Below are 26614 nucleotides of genomic sequence, written 5' to 3'. Positions count from 1 at the left end.
GAAACTTAAATAGATCAACTAAATTGTAAATATGTTTAGTAATGCATTTAACGCACTTGAAATTAATTTACTGCAGTCAAGTGTTGTTGGCCAACTTCTGCTGGAGACAATGTTGTGGGATCTACACCTACAGTTGCCTGTTTCTCATCAGATTCTTCCAAAACGATTGGAGCAGTTTCCTCTGTTGTATTATTTTCCTAGAATAGTGGTTCTTCGATTACAATCACTTAATATTTTAGGGAAAGCTAGCAAACTTGCATACACAAATTAAATTTGTTATTCAGAAGTGTATTTAACAGCATATTTTATTGTGACTTATTATGATATATAATAAGTTTAACGGTAATAGGCTACGTCAACTTACCACAAATTCGCGTAATGTAACCGAATAATTTCGGTCATCTTTCAGTGGACTCAGCATTATGAAGCTGTTCGTTGACTGCCAGTGATCTGCGTTTATTGAAATAGGCGTAGCGATTGCACATATGATGGGACCCTCTGAAATATCTTCAGTTTCCTAAGATAAGAACACATTTTAAAGTCATTAAACAATACCTATAAGCACTGATTTGTGAATTAACAGAAGATTATTGAGTTTTACTCACCTTAAGCATCTGATTCTTCTCTAACAAGAAAATTCGCTCGGACCGAGATATGTGAGGATAATGGTCCATTGCTATGTTCTTTGGCTTAAACATTTATTATCACAATGAGGGATTTTGCTAAATAAAGAAAGAGTAGGTTAACTGCAATGATGACACATTGCAGAGAAACAGTGCAAACTCGAAAGCTGTGTAACAAGGAAGGAAATCTGCTACATGGGAATCTACATTTAGCATCACATGACCAAGTGACTGCACGATTGTCGTGTGGTCATTTGATGCATAATTTAGACTTGATGCAAAACTTTAATTTAATGATTGAGAGGTAGGCGTTTGGTCAAAATTCATTTCCTGCGAAATCTTATTGAGAATAAAAGTCGAACAATAAACTATGTAAAGTTAACACCTTTAGCGACCAGCTGATGTAAAAAAAAAAAAAAAAAATTACATCACCAGGCGAGTTGGCCATGCGGTCAGGGGTGCGCTGCTGTGGGCTTGCATCCGGGAGATAGTGGGTTCGAATCCCACTATCGGCAGCCCTGAAGATGGTTTTTCGTGGTTTCCCATTTTCACGCTGGGGCTGTACCTTAATTAAGGCCATGGCGTTTCTTTCCAACTCCTAGGCCTTTCCTACCCCATCGTCACCATAAGACCTATATGTGTCGGTACAAAGTAAAAAAAAAAAAACCTGAAAAAAATAATCAATTTTGGTGCTTGGTCAAGTGATGCATAACACCATCCATCTGGTGTCACTGCTACATTCCTTAAAAGAGCAAGTTTTCTTATAAATGGAACAGAATATAATTTGCATTAAGCAACATCAACTATTTAATATTTAAACCCTACGTAGAAGGATATGAACATGAAGAGGAAACATAATAGGATAAACTTAGGGACAGGCCATGAGCAAGAGGGACAAAAACAGAAACTGTAGTTTGATTCATGTTCCTGTCTTTTTATATGAGTGTGTCACCTGTTTGCTCGTTTCCATTGCTTAAAATTTAAGATATCAGGTAACCTAAACTAAATCTTTTCTTGAAGGCACTTTATTTACACTTTTCCTCTGTGTTAAAAAAAACCCCTTAATTACATATATTTTGGTTTTGTGTAGGAAGGAGAATGGAACAGAGCCAGCCTCAAAATCTACAGAGGAAAGCAGCCAGGAGACAAAAGGGTCTGATGACTCTAACAAGGAGCAGACAGAGGAGCAAGCTGAAGTTGAAGCAGAGAGTGCAAAAGATTCAACAGTTAAACCTTCCGAGGAGAAAAAGTCAACATCGGATTCTTCTGCTTTGACAAAACCTGTTGAGAGAGAGGGAAACTGTTATTGGTAAGTTGGTCCTGATAAGTCCTTTCTGTGGACGTGTACGGGCATGAACAGCATATGCCTACCAGCATATATTACATTATTTTGAAAGGTAAATCACGAAAATGTTATCTCGTTTTACTTGTAGGAGATTGAGGTGTTCATTGCCAAGGCTAGGGACCCACAACCTACCCCCTAGGGATAAATTTAACTTTATAACAAAATATCATAAATCGTATAAACATTTTCCTTACCACTCATGTCAGCAACCACTATCATTAGCTGAAATTGATGAAAGATGGTGTAACTCCCAGAATTCAGCATGGATAGGTGTGATTACTAATTGCTGCACAGAAATAATCCTAAGCAAGGAATAGGCCTATAAGCAAATAATAATTTAAAAAAAAGAGTTGTGTTCACAGTTTTGGTCATGTAGTCGTCAGCTTGTATTCGGGAGATAGTGGACTTGAACTCCTCTGTCTGCAGCCCTGAAGATGGTTTCACGTTTTCACACCAGGCAAATGCTGAGGCTGTATACAATAATTAAGGTCATGGTCGCTTCCTTCCCTATCCCATTGTCGCCATAAGAGACAAAATATGCAAAACAAATAGCAAAAGTAAATTATCATATAATCCCGAATACCACCCACCACCGAATAAGACCTGCACACCTGAATTTCTAATGACAAAATTTGGAAAAAAAAATAAATCGCATGTTTATTTACCTATTTTTTAAAATTTCTGCAAATATGTCACAAAATTGTTAATTTAAAACTCTTCGCAATCAATAAAAGCACTAAAAAACACCACGATGAGAAATAAACTAGTTCGGTGTACAGATCAGTCACAATTCAATGTAATCGGAACTTTGATCACTGTCACCTTTTCGTACATAGTCGTCCTCACTACCATCCATAGAATATGAAATTCCACATTTCTTGAAACGTTTCTTCACCAAGTTGTTTGACATGCGATCCCATGCAGTTTTTATCAGTTTGCATAGAAGTTCCACTTTGGGGCTTTCACTCGTCCAGTTGGTGTCGGTGCGTGATCGCCGGCAGATGCCATCCACTCGGTGTAGAGCTGTTTCAATGCAGCTTTGAAAGGCCGGTTCATACGAACATCCAATGGCTGTAGCATAGAAGTCAGCCCTCCTGGAATTATTGCCAGATCACTTTTTCTTTTACTTATCAATTCCTTAATGGCGTCTGTAGTGTGCCGGCAATAACTGTCGAGCCCAAGCAGGTTCTTCTTCTGCAATAAAGCTCCCGAGTGATGTCGCCAAACACACTTCATCCAGTTCTTAATTAGCTCATTGTCCACCCAGCCGGATTCTTGGATTCAATTCCTTTAGTTTTGCCATTTGCCACCTTTTCGATACAATAAAAATATATTACAAACCTACATATTTATTATGTTGTTTATATGGTACATGTTTCGCTCCTTTTCGTGAGCATCATCAGCCAAACTATCATTAATCTAAGATTGTATAAGATCATAAAACAATTCTTTTGGTTCAAGATTACTGCTATAAAACTAATTGATAATCTTATAACATTTTAAAAGTCACACAACAATACAACTATGTCTTAAGCTAACACTCTTTGTCTAAAATCTTCTTCAGTGTAACATTTTATTGCCGAAACTCATCTGGTGAACATCTTTTAAAATTGTTTAAAAATAACAATAAAATAAAAAACTTTTGAGATCTGGCTAGTTGTGTTGATTCCTGTTGCTTAACTTGTATAATTGTCATTAAAACTTCATAACAGTATTGAATATTTTCTGCAGTTGATAGTTGTCATTATGGTCGATAGACTTGTTGTCATTATGGTCGATAGACTTGTTCTCGTTGCTGGAGTAACATTTATAAAATGTATTGGTATTAATTTATATTATCAATGGGGTAAAATTGTTCGTGAACAAACTTGTTGATGAAACACTTTCTGATGTGATATTGGATTTAAAATGTTCTCGAACGTTCCATAATGGCTCGATGGTTATCTGTAATGAAAGATAAAAATTATATGTTTATGGTTTTGATTGTATTTTTGTATAACATCTTATTGGAAGAATTGTCACTTACTTTCCTTTCTGCTGCGTAATTGTTTGGTGTTACTCCTAGCCTCTTGAGAACTATTTGTTGTCCTGTTTGCACTTCTTGTGTTGTATGAGTGAGTGTGGATGAGTTTACGTTTTGGCGGGGAGTGGGAAGGGGAAGTTAAGGTAGGCGGCGTATTGATAGCTGCAGTAGACTGTGGAGGGGATAGTCTAGGAGAAGTGAGGGGAGGAGTTGAGTTTGTTTGTGTCAATAAGCCATTAACTTTTATCGGATTAAAATGTTTATAGAATTTATTTATATCTGATTTGAGTATTTGTATTAGTTCCGGTAATTGTAATAAGATGGGATTCTTTATTTCTATTTCGTCATTTAGGTTTTTATTTTTATTGTATTGTTGATCTAAATGAATGTATATGTTTTCCTTTTTCTACTCTTCTTAAGATTTTTAAATCCCTTTCAATAGTTGTAAAACTGTGTCCAGTTTCTTGCATGTGTGTACTCATTGCAGAATGTTTCCTGTGTTTGGCTGCATTTACATGTTCGAGATATCTTATTATAAAGCTTTGGCCAGTCTGGCCAACGTATGAAAAATTGCACTCTGCCCACGTGAGCCTGTATATTCCAGATCCTTGATATTGATTACTATTTATATTAACTTTATTGTGGTTGAAGAAAACGTTTCGGTTCGTGTTTTGGGTCTTGAAGGCAATGTTAATATTTTGTTTTTTGATGGTATTAGTGATTTGGTATATAGCTGGGTTAGTAAATGTGAAAGTTGCAAATTTGGATTTCTTATTTTTATCTGGTACAAGATTAGTGGCCAATTTTATTTTCACCTTATTAATGATTTTGTTAATCATTTCTATTTTGTAACCGTTATTGAGTGCTAGATCTTTTATAAAATCAAGTTCTTTCTTTAAACTCTTGTTTGTTAGTGGAATTTTTAGGGCTCTGTAAACCAAACTCAAAAATGCTGCCTGTTTGTGAGAGTTGGGGTGGAGTGACTCGTTTTTGATCGTTACTGGAGTAAACGTCGGTTTTCTATAAATCTGGAATTCAAATTTGTTTCCTGCTCTCTTTACATTTATATCTAGGAAACTTAATGAATTGTTCCTTTCATCTTCCTTAGTGAATTTTATATTACTGTCTAATTTATTTAAAAAAATCCAAAATATTATCACTATTGTTCAGTTTACTTTCTATTATAACAAACGTGTCATCCACGTATCTCAGCCAAAGGTTATCTATGTTATTTAAAATTTTAACATATTCTAAATGATCCATTTAATGTTAGCTAGTATACCTGATGCAGGGTCACCCATTCCTAAGCACATTTGCTGATATATCTTTTGATTAAATGTGAAGTAATTATTATTTAAAGTAAATCTTAATACATTTATGAATTCTTCTATTTCACACTTACTTAATTTACTATGATTGAATAAATTTATTTTGATTATATTAATGGTTTCGTTGATCGGTATGCAAGGTTACATGTTAGTTATATCATATGAACACATTTTATGATGTTGCAGTTCGAATTTATTTAGTTTATCACAGAATTCTATTGAATTATTAATTGTAGAATTATTGTAAAGTTTATTGTGCTTTTTAAAAAAATGAGGTATAAATTTAGAGGTCTTATATGTTGGGCTATTCATGCAGTTGATTATAGGTCGCATAGGTATGTTAGCTTTATGGATTATAGGCATGTCTCTGGCTGTCGGTATCTTGGGATTCATATTTATCAGCGTCTGACATTCTAGATCATTAAAGAGAGAAGACAAATTTTTTTCTTGGATTCAAATGAAAATACCAGACGACAAATTTTTTCGGAACTGTTTTTCTGTTCAGAACCATATATGGAGGAAGTTTGGTTCTGTCAGCTGACATGTAGAACTTGACTGTGCACCCCATTGCTCTTTGTTACCACCTGCCCTGATAGTAACGCTTTTAGAACCGTATTGTCTAGTGGCATTTTGAAATAAAAAGGCGTCTGATCAGCATTCCCAATTTGAGAAAGGAACCAGGAATTTTGTTTCCACAAATGAAGAATGCGGCAATGAAAGGCTGCCAATTTTTGTGCATAGGCAACAGGGAGACGTGAAATAGACGTACGTCTTCGCATGCACAATCCGTTTCTTCGATAAAAATTCCTTATCCACCCACGGCTTGCAGTAAAACTCTCCTTTTTAAGTTCTTTTGCGATCTCTAATGATTTTATGGAAAATTTTAAATTCCCTGAAAAAGTCTTACATCTGATATGTTTTTGACATTTTGACATGCTCTATTGGTGAAAAATATCTAATTCCCTCCACTCTGATGAGTCTAGTGTCAGACCTAAGACGAAACGCTGGTTAATAGAGCAAACGCCTGAAAAAGCCTTACACTCTAATGATTTTAGTCGACACATTTCAGTTGATACACCATAACCTAGTTCACGTCTTTCAGTCACCTATTTATAAAGCTGTTCGATTTGAGGAAACTGTGTGCTCTGCTCTTTGTTAACTCTGTGATCACCATTACTTTTTAGTAACATTTCCTTCTTCCTCCAATCACAAATGCATGATTCATCAATATAATATTTTCTGCCAGTGGCACGATTTCCGATAGTTTCAGCTTCCATTTCAACTTTCAGTTACTCACTCACAGTAAATGACTGCAAACACTTTTTTGAATTCGTCACTTGTTATCACTGATGCTTCTGCACTCAGAACACAAAGTATTAATCAACTTCCACACTGTGTGGTTCCAATAACGGCCAATTTCATGTGTCGCGTGTTTACATTTGTACATTTCTGTGTAACATTTATATGAATGTGTGATTTTCGAGGTGAAAGTCACGTCCGGTGGTTCGGATTTCACATAAAAAATGAGGTCTCGCGGCTTATGATAGTGAGATTATCGCTTGCGTAAAACTACAAGCTTCCTTCCTCCCAACAATAATAATACTGGTTTGACATGTGGCCTTCTTAATAACGTAAAGTGTTTTTATGAATTGTCATACATTTATTTAACACTGTTAACAGTGAATTTATCTTTTACAGATAACCATAATACCAGAACACAAATATAGACAGGAAAGGAACTACCACCACTGTCAGAATTTTAATTATACTCTAAACAAGACTACGTCTTTTTCATACGCTTCCAACCCAACGAAGCATAGTATCATCCAACGCAAACTATGATTAACAGCACGAAGATTACAAGAAGAAAGTATATGCAAGACATGTACAATTAAACCCATCAAATTGTAGACTTATTTATATTATTGTTCACAAGCACTAGCACCAACTGATGTAACTTACAATCATAAGACTCTACCAAGAAATAAGAAGATAAATGCAAGACATAAATATACAAATTAATCAGTGTTGTACACACGTTTTTAGCATATTTTAATGCGTTTTATGTGTTTGTATTACTGTTTAGCTCTTAAGTTTAGGTTAAGTTTTTATAATCACAGTTTAAACCTCAAGGTCATTTTACACTTACGTACCGCAATTCAAATGACAAATTATAACTTACATGCCCCAGTAGACATATCCGGATAAGCTAATCAAAAATGGCATCTCTCTTCAGACAATGTTAACGCAAAGCATCAATGTTACCCAGCTGATGATGGCCCAATAGGCCGAAACCGGTACTGTAAGAATTATAAGTACAATAAATTGTATTCATTAGGTGGAGTCCTTTCTTTTTCATATATGTATAATTTATCAATATGGACATGAAGCTTATAAATAGTGAATGTAAAGTGAACTAAAGTATTTAAAAATAACCGAACATTCAGTGCTTAAGTAGCTTACACTTTGAATGAAAGTTTGATCAGAAAAAATATAAAAGGGAAAAAAAAAGTTTTTGTTCATTCTGCTTCTGGTATGGACTCATCAAAATAACATTTCCCACGAGTAAAATGAGGCACTAGTAATTTTCTTTTGATTTCACTTTCATTTAAAAAGCACTCATCTTTTGTAATGAGATACCCGCTATCACTAGTCAGATAATTAGTCTGTTCTTTGTCCCTCCTCCTATTCTTCATCATTCCATATAACATTTTTCTGTTGCCATCTACATCTTGATTTAGTTTGTCACTCCATTCATTCAACCATTTTCCTCTTTCTGCTCTGACATACTGCTTGGATTCTTTTTTCACCAACTTATATAAAGTTCTTTGTCCTTATCTGTTTGACTTTTGAAATATTTTGTGTAGGCATTGTTCTTTTTAAGGACTGTGTCTCTTGTTTTATCATTCCATCATGGTGTTTCTTTCCATTTCCTTTTGACATTTGTTCTTCCACATGACTCCTCTGTTGTCTTGACCAAGCATTCCTTGAAATTTTTCCATTCTTCTTCAACTGTTCCAGTGTCTGTTTTTAGTATTCGCTGCTGGATTTTTTCTTGGTATTCTGTGGCCTTCTCTTTATTCTTCAATTTCCATACCTTTAATTTCTTGTTCTGGATGGTTCTTATTTCCTTCAACTTTTTAAACCTGAACAACTAACAAGGAGCCTATGATCATTGTCAAGAGCCACACTTGGGATCACTTTCACCTCCAGCAACATTTCTTGTATATGTTTATCTACCATAATATAATCAATGATGGACTCCTGTTGCCCTATCCATCCATACCTGGTGATTTTGTGCCTTTTCTGTTTGTGATGCCAGGTATTACCAATAACTATGTAATTTCTCAAACAGAAATCTAGGAGTCTGCTTCCCTCAGCATTCCTTGGTCCCCATCCATGTGTGCCCATTATGCTTTCATAATCTTGCCTATCAGACCCTACTTGGGCATTCATGTTACCATAACAATGGTTCCTTCACCTCTAACTTGCTCTTCCAAGGATTCTTCAAATAGGTCTTACTCTGAACTATTACAACCTATTTGTGGGGCATAGCACTAAATGATACTAATGTTCTGGGTAGGGTTTAATTTTAGATTGACTTGGATAATCCTGTCAGATTTGAAGTTTATTACATGCTCTTTCATTGAATGGTCCATTATAACACTCACTCCATTCTTAGTTGAACTTCCCGACCAAAATAGATGGTAACTTTCTCTGAGTTCTTTTGACCCTTGTACCTTCCACTTGGTTTCACTCAGTCCTAGTACATTAATATTCCCCATTTTCATCAGATCAACACACTCTTCTATTTTCCCTGTCAAAGTAATGATATTCAGAGTTGCTACTCTGATTGCGGTCGTTGTCTTGTAGATTTTAGTTCTCTCGCTGAATCTTGATGGAGGATCGAGTGTAGAGCTGTCATTAATATCAATACCAGGAGAACTTAGGACCTTATTGGGTTTGTTTAACAATCCAAGGCTTCTTTTGGTTTTGAAAGCAATTCAAATTTCTCTCTTCCACTGACTTGATAAACCTAACGTTTCAGAGGATTCTCTGTCAGGGGTTGTCTCTCTTAGCCTTTGGCACTCCCCTGCCTCACTGTAAGGCAATAGCTGGTGATTATGTGTGTCATTTCCTACACAAAGGTCTCATCTAACCTTCTAAGTGAAAACTCCTCCACCTGTAGTTGTTGGTTTTCCCCTAGTTTGTCGGATTTGGTATCGGCCACCCAACTTTCGGCCAGACAGTCGCAGGTAGTACCATCTGCTGTCGCATACAATAGCAGAGTCTTTCCTGACCTGACCTGACATGCACACAGTTTCGAGCTTGGTCGGGGGGCAAGGGCGGCGAACCGGCACCAGCAGACACAAAGACGCTACGCGGACCACCCTCCCGTTTCACACACTCTCAGTGGTGGTGTCGACCGGTCCAGCTCCACTGAGGTGAAGCCCTTTTCAGGAGACGCGGCGGCGGCCGTGGCCGCACGAACCGTGACACTTCCATCCTTCGAATGCAATGTCACGTTCAGTTTTAGCCATGTGTGGTCCGGGAACGGAATTCATGGTTCGAAATGTCGATGTTCATGTATCCTGCAGTTCACATGTCGATGCGCAATTTGCTGCGTTCTTCATCAACCCACGAGCCGAGTGATCCACCGTTCAGGGTTGTTTCCTTTCATTTTTCGATCGTTCTCTCCACGGTGAGTGGAGGAGAAACAATCATTTTCATGGGTTTCTCATCACAGAGCTAAAAAGTGTTTTGAGCATGGTCCTTGCGTTCATTTAAAACCTGCTCGCTGGGCCGAAGCCTCGATGGGTCCCCTTGTGTTGTCCCCGCTCCACTGAGCAAGGGAGATAGGTACCCAATGCCGAATGTCTGCATCGAAGGAGACGCGACCATGCAGACCGCGACACTCCCGCTGGCAGAGACGGACGGAGTACGTACGGGACTCGCCTGAGCTCGCAACAGCGGGCTCGTTAGGAGTCTCACTCCTCGAGGGAGCCTCGCCAGAGGAGAGGACCACACGGGGCCGTCCGACTCCTCCTTTTCAAAATGTTTTTGGATAAAACAATTTCGGTAATTATCCTTTTGCAGGTTCGCATACGGAAACCTTGTTACGACTTTTACTTCCTCTAAATAATAAAGTTTGGTCATCTTTTCAGACACATCGGAAACTGCATGAAGCAGATCCCGCGCACTGGTCCGAAGACCTCACTAAATCATTCAATCGGTAGTAGCGACTGGCGGTGTGTACAAAGGACAGGGACGTAATCATCGCGAGCTTATGACTCTCGCTTACTGGGAATTCGTATTAAATAACACTTGTATGTTTTATTATTCATCCACCTATTCAATACAATACAAATACAGACCCAAAAATGAATTTTATCACATGTAATACTGGGAATTCCTCGTTCATGGGGAACAATTGCAAGCCCCAATCCCTAGCATGAAGGAGGTTCAACAGATTGCCCGGTCCTTTTGGACTAGGAGGACACGCTGATTCCTTCAGTGTAGTGCGCGTGCGGCCCAGAACATCTAAAGGCATCACAGACCTGTTATGGCTCAATTTCGTGCGGCTAGAAGCTGCCTGACCCTCTAAGAAGATGTTTTGTCGCTGGTAGCACAAACTGATACCGGATGCGACTATTTAACACGCTGGAGTCTCGTTTGTTATCGGAATTAACAAGACAAATCGCTCCACCAACTAAGAACGGCCACGCACCACCACCCACCGAATCAACAAAGAGCTCTCAATCTGTCAATCCTTCTGGTGTCCGGGCCTGGTGAGGTTTCCCGTGTTGAGTCAGTTATGCAGTTTGCTTAAACATATGTAGCTGAAGATGTCTACAGAGTAGACGAAACATGTTTTACAGTTTTTAATTTACCTTAAGCAAATAAGCGGTATCGATCAGGTGAAACCATAGTGTTTTTTTTTTTTTTTTGACTTTTACCAGTGTATAACATCAATATGGAAAATGTGGATGAGTGCTTACCCTGAAGTCGTCAAACAAAATTACGGATAACTGTGATGGATAAGTTACCGGCTTTTCTAACCAGTGTAACTGGCCCTTGGTTGAAATTTTCCTTTATAATATTGTTTACCATGATTCAAATGAGAGTTTATTTTATGTGTTTCCAGTGGTAAGGACCGTAATCTGAACATAGTAGAACTGCTATGTGCTACATGCCTGAGATGGTTCCATGAATCTTGTATTGGATACCAGCTTGGGAAGTTGGTGCCATTTATGATGAACTACTACTTTGTGTGCAAGAACTGCTCCCCCACTGGCCTGGAGAACTTCAAGAAGAACCAAGCAGGTATGTTATGCAAGATGTTACACTTATATGCATTTACAGCCAGATTAATGTAGTAAAAGGGAAGAGAAAAATATAAACAATGATAGTAAAAGACTGGGTAAAACAGGACAAACACAGGAGGAGAAAAGTTAATTGATTGTCTCTCCCCTGTTCCTGTATTTATCCAGCTTTATTCTAATCCTATCCTTCCCACACCCAGACTGAAGATTCATCACAATGGCCCCTCAATTAGTATTGAAGCCTCCTGATGAAGCTGGGAATCAGAAATGAGCTCGATGGCTGAGAAGAACTGGAATTGATGAGAGAGAACCTACTTGTTTGATGACAGCAGTGTATGAAAATGTGGAGATTGTTCTTGTCCAAATGTGTATTTATGTGTGTCTTTGTCTTTTTTCCTCTTCCTCCTCTTCCCATTCTGACATGTCATTGTGGTTGTCCCATTATATGACTCATTCTCGTTGGACATAAAGTTATCCACTTTGTCATTTCCTAAATCTATCATTGACTATGAAAAAGGAAATTACTAAGCGAGTTAGTTGTGCGGTTAGGGGTGCACAGCTGTGAGCTTGTATTCGGGAGAAGTGGGTTCAAACCCCACTGTCGGCAGCCCTGAAGGTGGTTTTCCGTGGTTTCCCGTTTTCACCCCAGGCAAATTCTGGGGCTGTACCTTAATTAAGGCCACGGCTACTTCCTTCCAACTCCTAGCCCTTTCCTATCCCATCATCGCCATAAGACCTATCTGTGTTGGTGCAAAATTGCTATTTTTTGGTAAGAACTACTCTCAGGCCCGGTTTCACAGTATACGCTTAAGCCTTGGATCGGGCTTAAGTGGGAGCTTAAACTCTGGACGAGTTTCACAGTGAGGAGTGCAAGTGGTAAGCCGAGCTTATCTGTGACTGGCTTAAGCTGTTTGAAACTGAGGTTTAAGCTAAGGATTCAGTTCAGATGGTAGAGCGCTGGCCTTCTTATAGCCCAACTTGGCAGGTTCGATCCTGTCTCAGTCCTGTGGTGAAGGTGCTCAAATTCATAGTTAGTGGAACGTAAAACCAATAACATTAATAACTTATATTTCTGAATATATTTCGAGGCTCGTGAAATAATACAGTTTCTGTGTTCCGATATACAGTAAAAGAGACAAAAATGTCGGTCGGTCACTTGCTTTCTTGGCTTGCGCTGCGTGAACCATCAACGATAGACCCCAAGTGTAAGCGTACGAATTGTAGAGCATAGAAACCTCTACAAAAAAGTCTGCGATGGTATATACCTATTTCCAACCGTTTGCCCTCTAGAAGCGATTTTATACTATACTCAGCGGTAAAAAAATATAACTCCTTAACATTAAATAAATATTTCGATATTATCCTCGAATTCCTCATCAAAATAAATTGTTTGACCTCCTCCAGTATTTTATAAGGATTACAATAACCTTGTCAGGACATTATTTGCATGAATGGTTCAGAAGTTATGGCCATTTTAGACTGTAGTGATAATACGTGTCAGCAGGACGGGCGAGTGACCTTTTTTAAACTTTATTTTTGTTACTGTTATTGGAATCACATTTTCCGTTCATTTTTCTAAATTATCTTGGCTGATAAACGTTGTATAACCTACAAGTCAATCAATCATAGGCTACGGATGTAAACAAAGATGAGAATTGAATCATTGCGCATGTGCAAGCATTACCAACTTCGGAGATGTTCAGCTTAGTAAAGCTGCACATGGTCCCCCTACTGTGAAACTCGTGGTGTTTAAGCCAAAGAGTGAGCCTTGCTTAAGCGGTGTGCGTAGCTTACTAAAGCTTCGGCTTAAACTCAAACTATGAAACCGGGCCTCAGTAGTATTTAGTATTGCCCCCTTTTTCCCGGTCCAGCTCAGCCTGTGCACAAGGAATCCCAAAGGTGAACCGTTCGTTCGTCATTAATTGTTGTGGCTCTTAGATGCGAGTACTACGGACTGTTAAGGGTTATAAATTTCATGTTGTTGGTCCGTATTGAACTGAGAATAACATATGAGTAACAACACAGTAAAGGTTTCCACCTATTCAATACAAAATATATTCACAATATTTTAAAATTACATGGAACTAGTTTCGACCCATCTAGGGGTCATCATCAGCCATATCAAAGCAAAGATCACTCTTGACGAAATCCTAAGAACATGTTAATTTTAACAGTAAGATTATTATGGAACAACAAGTGAATGTGGTAAATGAAAAGAGATGTTAGTATGGGACAGGTGAGTAATAGCTAATAAATATACAAGGAATATACATAAGAGGTTTGGAACAAAGTATAATAGGGGGCTTAGTGTTGTAAAAATTATATAATCATTGGAAACAGTAAGTCCTTATAATGAAGAATGCAATGTGAAATGACACATATAAAATTATATATGGCACACTAACGCAATAAAATACAAGTTTTCAGCCATCGGCCAACACATGCAAGATTATAACCATAATTTCACCATTATCGAACAAGACATGGACATCCTCGTATTAGCAAACAAGGGCCCTTTACTCGACATAATGGAAAATTACTACATACACCTAGACCAATACTTTAATGCCAGTCACAATCTCAATGAAATCTCAGAGAAACCCAACATACTCTTCGATTTATTTATCACTTTCCTCAGAAACAATAATGCAGCCAACCAAAACTCAATCCTAAATTTAATCAAAGGTACTTTTCCGAGACAATTACCCTTTCTCCCGCACCCTTCAACCCCACCTTAAGCCCTCTTCCCCTCCTAAACCACCTCCACTCTTCCTAAGCCATATATAATTTTATATGTGTCATTTCACATTGCATTCTTCATTATAAGGACTTACTGTTTTCCATGATTATATAATTTTTACAACACTAAGCCCTCTTTTATACTTTGTTCCAAACCTCTTATGTATATTCCTTGTATATTTATTAGCTATTACTCAACTGTCCCATACTAACATCTCTTTTCATTTACCACATTCACTTGTTATTCCATAATAATCTTACTGTTAAAATTAACATGTTCTTAGGATTTCGTCAAGAGTGATCTTTGCTTTGATGTGGCTGATGATGACCCCTAGATGAGTCGAAACTAGTTCCATGTAATTTTAAAATATTGTGAATATATTTTGTATAGAATAGGTGGAAACCTTTACTGTGTATGTTACTACGGACTGGTTCTTTTGAAGTCATATCTAATTGTCTCAACATGGCTTCGGCCTGTATAGCTGTCTGCACATTCGAGGTTATCATGATCCATTGTACGTCCACGGGCAGTTGACGAATGATGACTTTTACTAGAGTAGAACGCAGCCCGGAAGGCGGTTTCGTTGCGCAGAGAGAGACAGAAGTATGAGATGCGGTGATGCCAATGTGGCTACTCATAACAGCATGTATGTGTAAACATTTTTTCGTCCAGTTATATCTTTAATTCCAAAGTGATGACCTATAATTTTTTTGGGCTTAAAAGTTTTTCTGAAAATCCAAATTAATTTTTAACATCAAACCTTGAGAAAGTGATGAGGGTAATTTTCGAGATATTAAGGAAATTAAATGGAAGTTGAGAGAAATGAAGGCGAAGTGCAGAGAGCATAACAGCATGAATGTGTAAACATTTTTTTTCATCCAGTTATATTTTGAATTCCAAAGCGATGACCTATATTTTTCGTGGGCTTAAACGTTTTCTAAAAGTCCAAATTAATTTTTAATACCAAATCCCGCGAAGGTGTTGAGGAAAATTTTCGAGATATTAAGGAAAGTAAAAATAAGGTGAGAGAAATTAAAGGCGAAGGGCAGACAGCATAACAACATGAATATGTAAACATTTTTTGATCCAGTTATATCTTGAATTCCAAAGCGATTACCTATATGTTTTGTGGGCTTAAAAGTTTCGTGAAAGTCCAACTTAATTTTTAACATCAAACCCCGCGAAAGTGTTGAGGAAAATTTTTGAGATGTTAAGGAAGGTAAATGGATGGTCCAGTTTCAATGCCGTAGGATATTCGCCATTTTTATACATATCAAATATTGTTGTATGCAGAACATTTTTATGGAAATCATCGAGGGCCGTCGCTGGCTTCTTCCTCTAAGGATTCTTCTCTGGCGACCTGAACACCGCATTATTTTTATTTCCAAAGCTTGTTTTATCCTCTGTACTGTTTGCAGGCCGATACCACACGCGAGTGCTGTCTTCTTTTGAAGCGTGGCAACATGGCGTTCCTCACCTTCTCCGCCTATGAATGCCTGCTGCTGCATGCTTACCAAATACAAATACACTTTAAATACTATTTCCCTCACCTGTAGACGGAATACTTGTCTTTTTGCTCTTCCTGGATCTATCGTACACATGCAAATAGTTCCCTAAATTCGTTGATTATGATATTTACAAATAAAACTCTAAACATTCACTCATGACCCGCACAAACAGGCACCTTTTACTGAAATGATTCTATTGGCTCAGCGGAAAACACGTCATACTACAAAGCGCGCAAATGTTACTGCGCAACCCTCTTCAAACCGCCTTCCGGGCTGCGTTCTACTCTAGTTCTTGTTCAGCCGGAGGTGAATCTAATTCTCTGAGTTTCCTCAATCGGCTTGAAAAGAAGTCAGAGTATTTAGTAGGCATCGAAGATGCGTACTTTCGGGCATATAGCTCATTCTTCAGGTTGTGCTGGACGTCACTAATCCAGTACTTTTCCAAGAATGTTTTTTTAAACCCTTTTAAATCGTCGAAAGAAAATCTTAAATGCCAAAAACCAGGTATGCACTGAGTTTTCCAGGTATCTTTCAGTGACTCGAATTTGTCTCTCTCTGGCAGTATTTTTATTATTATTATTATTATTATTATTATTTTAGCATCGCGAAAATAATCCTGCAGCTCGTTAATAAAGCTTTTAGGAGTTATTCCGCATATGTTGTTGAACTTTGTTAAACTTTTTCGGTTGGTCTTCCTGGAGTCAGATGATGTTGATGATTTGTGTTTGAACGGTGGTGTTCAACTGTGAAGCATTATTCGATATTCCTGAGGAAATATTATTTGGATTTGTTCCACCTAGTTCTAAGGTTGCATGTGGCGTTGAACTCTGAGCCGTCCCCATTAGACTTTTCTCTAGAAGAACTTGTTTCTTGAGTAGAGAGAGTACTTGTGCTCTCACTCTGAACTTTTAACAAGTGCATTTCGTGAACTGTTTCCTTAATTTCATCGGTATATTGTTTACTACATGCGTCAGTGTCTGTTTTAGCTTCAACTCTTACTTTCTGAATTTCTTTCATGAGAGTCGATTTTATAGATTTTATTTCATGTTGATTTCCTTCGAGAACCTCGTAAAAGTAATCAAAACATTCTGAGTTACGGGTTTGCGCAGTTTTTAATTCTTCAAGAATACCCTGCTTGACTTGTTTCAAATTCTTGTCAAGGCCGATGAACTTTTTCGCCCAAGCGAACTTTGCGGCTGCTAAGTCCGAAATGTTATCATTAATCTTGTCTTCAATATTCTGGAAGGATCGTTCGACCTCATTCTTGTATTTATCTATTCCCATTAGTATGTCTTGCTGAGCATGCGCTAACCGTTCACTAAATTCGTTTGACATGCCCGTCTTCATTGTTGTGATGTACTGCAGTATTTCGCCTTTCGTGCTCCAGATAGTCAGTTTTTACATAGTTAAATCATTGCCTTTATAATTGAAACAAAATGATCTTTCGTCTTGTCTTTAAATTAATTTGCATTAAATTCAATCAAAAAATAATTTAACGACAATAAATGTTGAAGTAAACACTTCCACAACAAGAATTTGACCTATACGATGCTGGAATAGTCTAGATCATCACGGTGAACGTATGATCAGACCACAACACACCGTAAAAAATTCATGTCAGAAAATATCACTATCTACTCCATTCATCCATTCACACAGAGGATACACGAAATATTTATATATACATTATTTACAATCGAATCCTAATCGAGGAATTATTACTGAATGATTTTTAAGACCTAATCGGGTTATCTGAATCAAATATCCATAAACATACTTGGCAATGTATGTAACATGTGATTGAATCAAAGTAATCACTTGGAAAGATGTAACAATAATATTCCGACGACAATCGATCTGAATTAAATACATTTCAAGGATCTGATAGAAAAATAATCACTACAATCAAGTTGGTTAACGACTCGGATTGACAAATATGTGGTCAGTAAGCTTTCATTGTTATTATTATTATTATTATTCACACATCGAAACGACACTCTAGCGTGCTCAAATTTAATATCAGAACGCAGTGTTCCCAAGACACACGCTTCTAAATAACAACAATTTAATCCCACAGGATCCACCCATATTCCAGGCAAATACAACATCAAGAGCACAATAACTTCGTTCACAAGAATAATCAATCACATTTTATGCTTACGACCTTTAATTTAGTCTTTATAATAATAATAATAATCATCGTATGGCCTCAGCTACCATGTGCAGACATTTCAATTTGACACCATCTGGCTGTCTGCTCGTCAATTTCGACGTTCGGTTTTAGTCTAGGCCCAGTAGATGGCAGACTGAATAAACCGAAACTCTCTTGGGCGTCTATGGCTGAGATTTAATGAATTTTGTCGGGTAAACACCAAATATGTCGCCAGAGATCTTTTACATGCCGACATCATACGACATGGAGTGTCAAATGGACTTTTTTCTGCCCTTCAAAAATCCGACTTCCTCTGCCGGGTTTGAACCCGCTATCTTGGGATCCGGAGGCCGACGCTCTACCACTGATCCACAGAGGCAGCTAATGTAGTCTTTAACCCGGTCTTATGATTGGAATTTATCATCATCATTAGTGATTATAAACTCTCTCTTTTCACCAAAATAAGTCAAAAATTCAGATGACTTCACATTGATAAAGTTTCGAACAATTCTTAGATAAATCTCACGTCAATTTAATGCAGTGGAACAACACTCCATTCAATCTCATAATCTCAAATTATCATAATTACTGATTTAATTCAATGTTAAGCGAATGGTCACTTATTTTAAGCTTTGATTAAGGTTAAGTACACATTGGACACATTCCGAAGACTAACTACGTCTAACTACTCTAATAGAATGTCAAAGCTCAATCACACATGTAACTAGTCTACCATTACCTCAAGAAAAGGAAGTGAAATATCACTAAATATGACCAAATTGAACAAAAATACTGCTAAAAGAAGGGAGATCAAGTAGTTTCTACATAGATGAAACAGAAACAAATTCAAAATGGTACTTAAATTTTACGATGGCGTTCGATTCTCGATCAGCTCCTCCATTATATCAGCATGTCCTTCACATCCATCCCCTCGGTGTTAAGGGTGCCTCACACGTTTAGTACAACATGCTGGCAGGAAGGTTGGTGTCCCACGATGATGTTGACGATCCTCTTGATGTGGTGAAATGCATATTGTAGAGGCGACGATTCCCATTGATCTGCTGTCTCCTTCATGTACTTAGTTGAAGAGTAGCTGTAACTGACACAATAGAATTTTAGTATACGCTCGAGCCAAGTAACATTTCACTGGATTTTGGAACACGACACTTACTGAGGGCTCGACGATCGTACAAAATAACGTGACTAAATTAAATGATTTAGAAGATTAATCGATGTGGTAGAGTAAGTTAATGTTCACATTTGAAAATGTGACGAAGTCCACGTTAAATTTCACAAGATTCAGTTCAACAAGCAAATGTACTGGTTTGTGTTTTGCTCAAAGTTCGTAGAATGATAGCCGAAATCTCGGAGCGTAAGCATACCAGAACGCAAAGTATAGGAAGAAGTCAAAGTGTAATAAGAGAGTGATTTAATAACTGCAGAGCATTTTATAGCCTCCGGTTGGGAGGTGTGTCTGTAGCTTGACAGGTTATTGGTTCGCTGGGCCATTTTTATTGGCTCGGATTATTCTAGACGTGTGTTCCGCTCTCGGCTGTGCAAATGAAAATCCAGTTTGTCACATGACGGACAGGTTGGCTCGATCAAATTGAGAACGCTGATCAATTACTGCACATCATAAATCCCATGCAGCGCGAAGCAGAAAAGAATAGTTAACAATAAACCCAGAGAAACATAAACAAACATGCAAGATCACATCTTAGCACAGAGAGCAGCATCTCTGGACCAAAGAATTAAAATTTAAAACCGAAAGAGAAGCATAGGCAAGCGCATAGCCCGAATTAAAATAAACAACATGGCGGCCTCAAGGTCAACAAAGGGCCAGGACGGACACCAAGGCAAAACAAGAATAGCCGTACCCACGACAAGCATGAGGTCCAGAAAAATATTAAAATATTTAATGAACTGATCGATACGTCATCCTTACTCTCCTTTCACACGCCCACACACGCAAACAAACACATACACTCTGTCAGCATCGACAAATGACACGAGCAGTTGCACCAGTAAATAAGTTGAACACAGTCTCATATATGTGATTCACCTGACCACAAATATTGGGTCTCACATATGTTAGGGATAGCGTGCACAGCTCAGGCAATTAGCAGCAACATATTAGTGACCTAACGGTCACGCATAAGCCCTTCACTTATGCACTCCGTTCGACCCGAAATGGATCTCCGAGCAAGACGCAGGGCATACATTCATACGATGGCAAAGTATTTTACAATGCAGTGCACCAAAATAACTCAGAGACCCAGCCACGAACACAATACTATCACATCAACAACAGACACACAATCCATTCTCGCTTTGAGTACAAAGATGCATATCAATCAGCTATGCATGATAGTGAAGAATGTCTTACAAACACCGTAAGAGCATTTTTCAAATAAAGATTAACGTACCTGCCATATCAGTAATTAAAATAATAAGAAGCAAGGTAGTATGGGTCATGTTTGAATCTGTTATAAACCCATTTATAACATAAGAACGCCGCTCCAATCTGCGAGGGCTCCATCTTTATATTCAGCACACACAACAATGCCAAGATTCACTCCAAAGAGATAAGACAAAGGTCTCGCTGAAAGAACGATCTTCCATGCACTCGATGCCAACATTCACTCCAAAGAGATAAGACAAAGGTCTCGCCGAAAGAACGATCTTCCATGCACACGACCAAGGGAGCTGCCTTCTAAGGTACAACCATGGAAATACATAAGTCAATTGAGGAGAGGTTGACACAAGTTCTTTGCAATATAGAAAACATCAATTTAATGAACATGCCATATTAGCATGTTTCAGCTTTCACTTTTTCAAGGGTAGTTAGGTCTGATGTTGATAATTTGTCCCAGATTAAATCTGTGCCGTATGTCAGAATGGGTAGTGTCTTTGCATGAAAAAGTTTCATTGCCGAGCCTATTGATATTTTGGTTGGGTCTTGTATATCGTAAATTCCTCTTATTGCTGCTGCTCTTTCCCTCACATGTATTTTGAACGAAGATCCTGAAGTTTGTAGAGTGATGCCGAGGTAGCGAAACTTATTTACTGTAGTCAAGTCTACCCCTGCATATGAAATTCTATCTGTCGTTGCTATTCTTCCTCCTTTTCTGAAAACCATACAGACCGTCTTGTCCTTGTTAACATGGAAGTCCTTTGTTTCGGCCCATTCCTGTAATCTATCTACTGCGATCTGAAGGTCTTCTCTGTTTCTCGATCCTATTATCATGTTATCTGCATAGGCATAAAGCACTGTCAATAGATATTCTTGCGATGTCTGTTGTAGCTACGTTAAAAAGCATAGGGCTAATGGGGTCTCCTTGTAACACACTGTTTGTTTGAGTGATGGGAGAAGAGAGTGATACCCCATCATCTATTCTCACACTATTGTAGGCTAGAAGATTATTTATTACAATCTTAAGTTCATTGTCTGCTCCAATCATATCATCTAATTTTCCCATTAGCTTTGATCTCTTGAGCAAGTCAAAGGCCGTACTAAAGTCAATGAATACAGCATAAAATTTTCCTTTTTGATGCCTAAGTGCTTCTTGCACCTCATCTAGTAAATTAGCAACAGCTTGTAGAGTTCCTCTGCCTTTCATGAACCCGAATTGTTCCTGTGGAAGACGATCATCTATTAATTTGTTAAGTTTTTGATTAATGATCTTTGTATATACTTTCATGATGATCTCTGACGCTATCCCTCTATATGAGTTTTCATCATCAGGCTCTCCTTTTCCCTTATATAAGATTTTTATGTAGGACATCCTGCAGCTCTCTGGGATTCTACCCATTTCTAAACATTTATTGAATAGTTTGGTCCAATAAGGTGCTAGCAACTGTAAAGTGTCTCTTAGATTCTCGTTGTAAATTCCATCCGGACCGGCTGCTTTGTGTTTTTTAGTGTCTTGAATTGTTCTCGTCACTTCATCTATTGTTATTTCTAGATATTTTGTCGAACCACATTTTAAAACATCTAGTGCTAATGTTCGTCCTCCTGTATTTTATACATTATTAAAGTGGTTTTCCCATTTATTCATATTTATTTGATTCGATGGATTCACCCTTTTCCTCTTTAAAGCCAGAAAAGGATTCTTCTTGGGCTTTCTGTTGTGCTTGCATTTTGGTATGATTGTTCCTTTTCGTTTTCAATAATTATTATTTTTTTTTTTTTCTAGTTGCTTTACGTCGCACCGACACAGTTAGGTCTTATGGCGACGATGGGACAGGGAAGGGCCAGGAGTGGGAAGGAAGCGGCCGTGGCCTTAATTAAGGTACAGCCCCAGCATTTGCCTGGTGTGAAAATGGGAAACCACGGAAAACCATTTTCAGGGCTGCCGACAGTGGGGTTCGAACCTACTATCTCCCGAATACTGGATACTGGCCGCACTTAAGCGACTGCAGCTATCGAGCTCGGTCAATAATTATTTATAACTTCATCGTTGTATTACGTAAGCTTGTAAGATGGTTACAGTTTTAAGTCTTCTGGCTATATGTAGTAAGTTAAGCGTTTTTCTTCTTTCTATGTAGCATTCTACATCAAACCATTCTTTGGACTTCCGAGGTTTCTTGTGGGACAAAGAATCCCTTATTATTCCATTGATGATACCTAAAGCTGTTTCAAGATTACCTTCCTCAATGAACTGATGAGTCTCTTCTATCCTTTGGCTGTTTTCCCTGAGTTTGTTTTCCTCTATACTTATGTGTATATTCTCTGTTTCATGTGGGACCTTTTGTTTAATTAAGAAATTTGCCGATACCGGTAGATGTTACAGATGTTGATTCCCATAGGGAATTATTTGTTCCGAATGAGTAAATTTATAATACCAATATAAAAGGTCCGTTATTGGACATTATAAATTTTCCAGCTAACTCATTCCTGGTTGCCAGTGTTTCGTCCCTGTGTGCTAGGCTGGGCTCGTCAGTTGGTACCTAGCACACCTTGGTATTATAAATTTACTCATTCGGAACAAATAATTCAGGTTCCCTATGGGAATCAACATCTGTATCATCCGATGGCCAAGCAGGCATCAATTTTTTGATAGTGAGACGGGGTCTCTCATATTGCATTGGCACTGCCGGTGGCTACATTTAGCCTACGCAGTGGCCTCCACAGTATGTACTAGCCAGCGTCTTGGTAAGTGTGCTAGGTACCAACTGACGAGCCCAGCCTAGCACACGGGGGCGAAACGCTGGCAACCAGGAATGAGTTAGCTGGAAAATTTATAATGTCCAATAACGGACCTTTTATATTGGTACTACCGGTAGATGTTTCCTTTGTGCGGCAATACCTTGATTTCTCATAATCTGATGTCCTATCAGTTTAATATTTCTTCCTTGGTAGAAGATTAAATCGATGGTACTGTAACCGTTCAGAGCCAAGTAGGTGAACTCCTCACTTTTATTGATTAGACGGTATCCTTCCGTGAGCAGCATTTCTAATACGATATCTGTTTTGCTATTCTGTTTATCCAGACGACAGTTAAAATCTCCAGCTAGTATAACATTTTCATCCTTGTCAGTAAAGGCTATAAGTTTGGCTATTTGCTCGACAGTGTCTTCCACTTTTTTCAACGGGCTAATATATGTTCCAACTATAGTCATTTCTTCTGCTTTCAAGATTACTAATTCATCTATTATTGTATCTCTAAGTCTTCCCATTTTGTTGTTGTACATGCAGGTCACTCCTCCTCCTGGCCTTCCACGATCGTTATGAATTGACAATGCGTATTTGCTGTAGTAGCCTGGCGTATCCATCCTCTCTGTCAGCATTGTTTCTGTGATTACAACTATATCATGTCTTGCCCAAGGATTTTCTGGAGTTGTTGAAAGCAAGTCTCTTATTCCTTCTACATTCCATAAAATCAAGTCAAGTGTGAAATTTCCTGAATCAAAGTTATCTTTTTTGATTAAGTGTTTATTATGATATGGATGTTGATTCCCATAGGGAACTTAAAATATTTGTCCTGAATGAGTAAATTTATAATACCAATATAAAGGTCCGTTATTGGACATTATAAATTTTCCAGCTAACTCATTCCTGGTTGCCAGCGTTTCGCCCCCGTGTGCTAGGCTGGGCTCGTCAGTTGGTACCTAGCACACCTACCAAGACGCTGGCTAGTGCATACCATCACTTAGCACACAAAGGCGAAACGCAGGCAACCAAGAATGAGTTAGCTGGAAAATTTATAATGTCCAATAACGGACCATTATATTGGTATTATAAATTTACTCATTCAGGACAAATATTTTAAGTTCCGTACGGGAATCAACATCTATATCATCTGATGGCCAGAAAGCATCAATTTTTGGAAATGAGACATAGATCTCATAGTGCATTGGCACTCCTGGTGGCTTCAGGTAGCCTATGCAGTGGCCTCCACGGTATGCACTAGCCTTGCGTCTTGGGAGGTGTGCTAAGTCCCAACTGACGAGCCCAACTTAGCACACAAGGGCAAAACGCAGGCAACCAAGAATGAGTTAGCTGGAAAATTTATAATGTCCAATAACGGACCATTATATTGGTATTAAGTGTTTATTAGCCTATTGAAATTTTGCGCCTTCTTGCCTTCTGTTTCGAAAACGAAACTGTCTTACTAGAACTCCGGCTGGCCAAAAATCTGGTTCCATGGGTCGTTCTTTTTCCGCAAGTGGAATGGAAATTTTAAAAGCTTTGAAATATCCTTTAGTTTGTAATTCTTCACAATTTACCTTGTTTGTTACTCCTTGTTTTTGAAGATGTTTCTTAATTTTTTCTTCTGTAGTATCTCTGTGAAGCCTTTCTTTCTCCGGCTTGAAGCTCGGTATTGCTCATTGTCCCAATTACTGTGGGCTTATTACCCATCCCTTTTATTTTTCTGATTATATTATCTTGTCGGGGTACTCCTGGCCTATTCACTTTTCCCATTTCCACATTCCTATTCATTGTGGTTTCATTGATTTTGGATTTTGTATCCGTTTCAGCATCCTCCCTGATTTTTGCATTGTTCCTTTGTATTTCCAAGTGGCTTATTCCCTTTATTAGTGATCTAGATGTTTGAGCAAATTCTGTGTTATTTTCCTTTGGAGCTGTAGATGCTATTGTAATTAGTAAGTCAGTTTGCTTAAGTTGTGTCTCCATTAGAAAAGTCATTTTTGTCATTAATGTTTCACCTAGGTCTTCTATTTTGTCTTTTAATTCTTTATAATTGCTATTTAGTTTCTGGCGATTACTGATTCTTCTTGCGAAGTTTTACATAGACTGTAGTTTTGAAGCCTGAAACGACATGATTCGCACATCCATAGAAGGTTTCCCTTTTGTGAGTTCAATGCTTTGATTTCGGTTGCTCTGAGTGATGTACATGAATTGTGATACCATGAATTGCAGCCATCACATCCTATGGAATTATCACCTTTTGTTCTATGATGCGTTTTGCACAATGTTCAGTGTTATTTCCTTGTGCTGCTGGCATAATTGTCTAATCTCTGATTTTTGGTGCATCACAGTCTATATAAACGAGTACTCTCTACAGTTGAGATTATTACTCTTTGATGTTTTATATAAAAGTTCTCCAGGAAATCCTCTGTATGTATAAGTTCTTGGTAACTACTACAAGACCAGTATGCCTACCGTTTCTATAATGAATGTGTATTTAAAATTAAATCACTTCTATACACGAAAATTTCACTGGTTTTTCGGTAAATACAGAATCTCACCTTTTGCTGGTGTATTCAGCTTCGTTTCACTGTAATAACACTCGTTTGTTTCCAAATTAATTCGCTTTAAACGCGCACCAAGTTACAATACCTTCTGTATGATGTTTGCTTTTTTTCAGCATGGAATTAAAGAGACATGTTGGTTTCAGCATGATGGGGCACCTGCCCATTATGCCATCGCAGTACACGAATATCATAATGAAGCCCTTTTTGGTTGTGGCTCTCTTGTGCTGCCGGCACCACTTGCTTGGCTATCACAAGCCCAGACCTCACCACACTGATAATTCGCTACTGGAGTTCATAAAGGGTATCATTTCACAAAACTGTTACAATACCAGTGATGATCTGAAAGATGCTGTGAGACAAGCATTCACTCAATTTACACCAACAATGCTGCAAAAAATGATGCTTGGAACCTGACGGCGTACCTATTATCCTTTACCATGAGAATGGCGGTACACAGACTGTTCCTTTAGGCAAGTAATAGTTCATATCTCAAGAAAACTCTAAAAAGCTGTTCATGTTATTTATTTCAGTTCAGAGTTTTATGTTTGTTATTGTAGGGGGTAACGGGACTTTGTGGCCGCCCTGTAGATGATGTGACACAAGTTGTGCAATACCTAGCATTCTCCAGTGAGTGGAATAACTCTGTAGTCTGAGACATACAGTACAAAGATGAGTGAACCTGAGCTAAGTTGTTAACCAGTTGGTGTGTTATAGATGTAATGCCTAGCACTCCCCAATAAGTGGAATAACTGTGCATTGAGACATACAAAGATGAGTGAACCTGAGGTAAGTTGTTGTTTACCAATTGGTAAGATGTTGTGACTGACACATGTTGTGCAATACCTAGCACAGT

General features: G+C 38.2%; 1 protein-coding gene across 2 annotated transcripts in view; it reads left to right on the top strand.

Annotated features, from left to right (window-relative positions):
• Positions 1-26614, top strand: part of ash2 (Set1/Ash2 histone methyltransferase complex subunit ash2) — a 131374-nt gene that overhangs the window by 20312 nt on the left and 84448 nt on the right. Inside the window, exons 2-3 of one of the 2 annotated variants that reach the window (XM_067153209.2) lie at positions 1714-1932; positions 11465-11643. In XM_067153209.2, the coding sequence (XP_067009310.1) occupies positions 1714-1932; positions 11465-11643 (398 nt within the window). Of the gene's footprint in view, positions 1-1713; positions 1933-11464; positions 11644-26410; positions 26548-26614 lie in introns of those variants that run through there. The other variant, XM_067153210.2, reaches the window with a different exon arrangement.

The sequence above is a fragment of the Anabrus simplex genome, chromosome 8 (genome assembly GCF_040414725.1).
Source record: "Anabrus simplex isolate iqAnaSimp1 chromosome 8, ASM4041472v1, whole genome shotgun sequence".
NCBI lineage: Eukaryota > Metazoa > Arthropoda > Insecta > Orthoptera > Tettigoniidae > Anabrus > Anabrus simplex.
The sequence above is the reverse complement of the archived record's forward strand: the minus strand, read 5'-3'. Positions and strand labels throughout refer to the sequence as shown.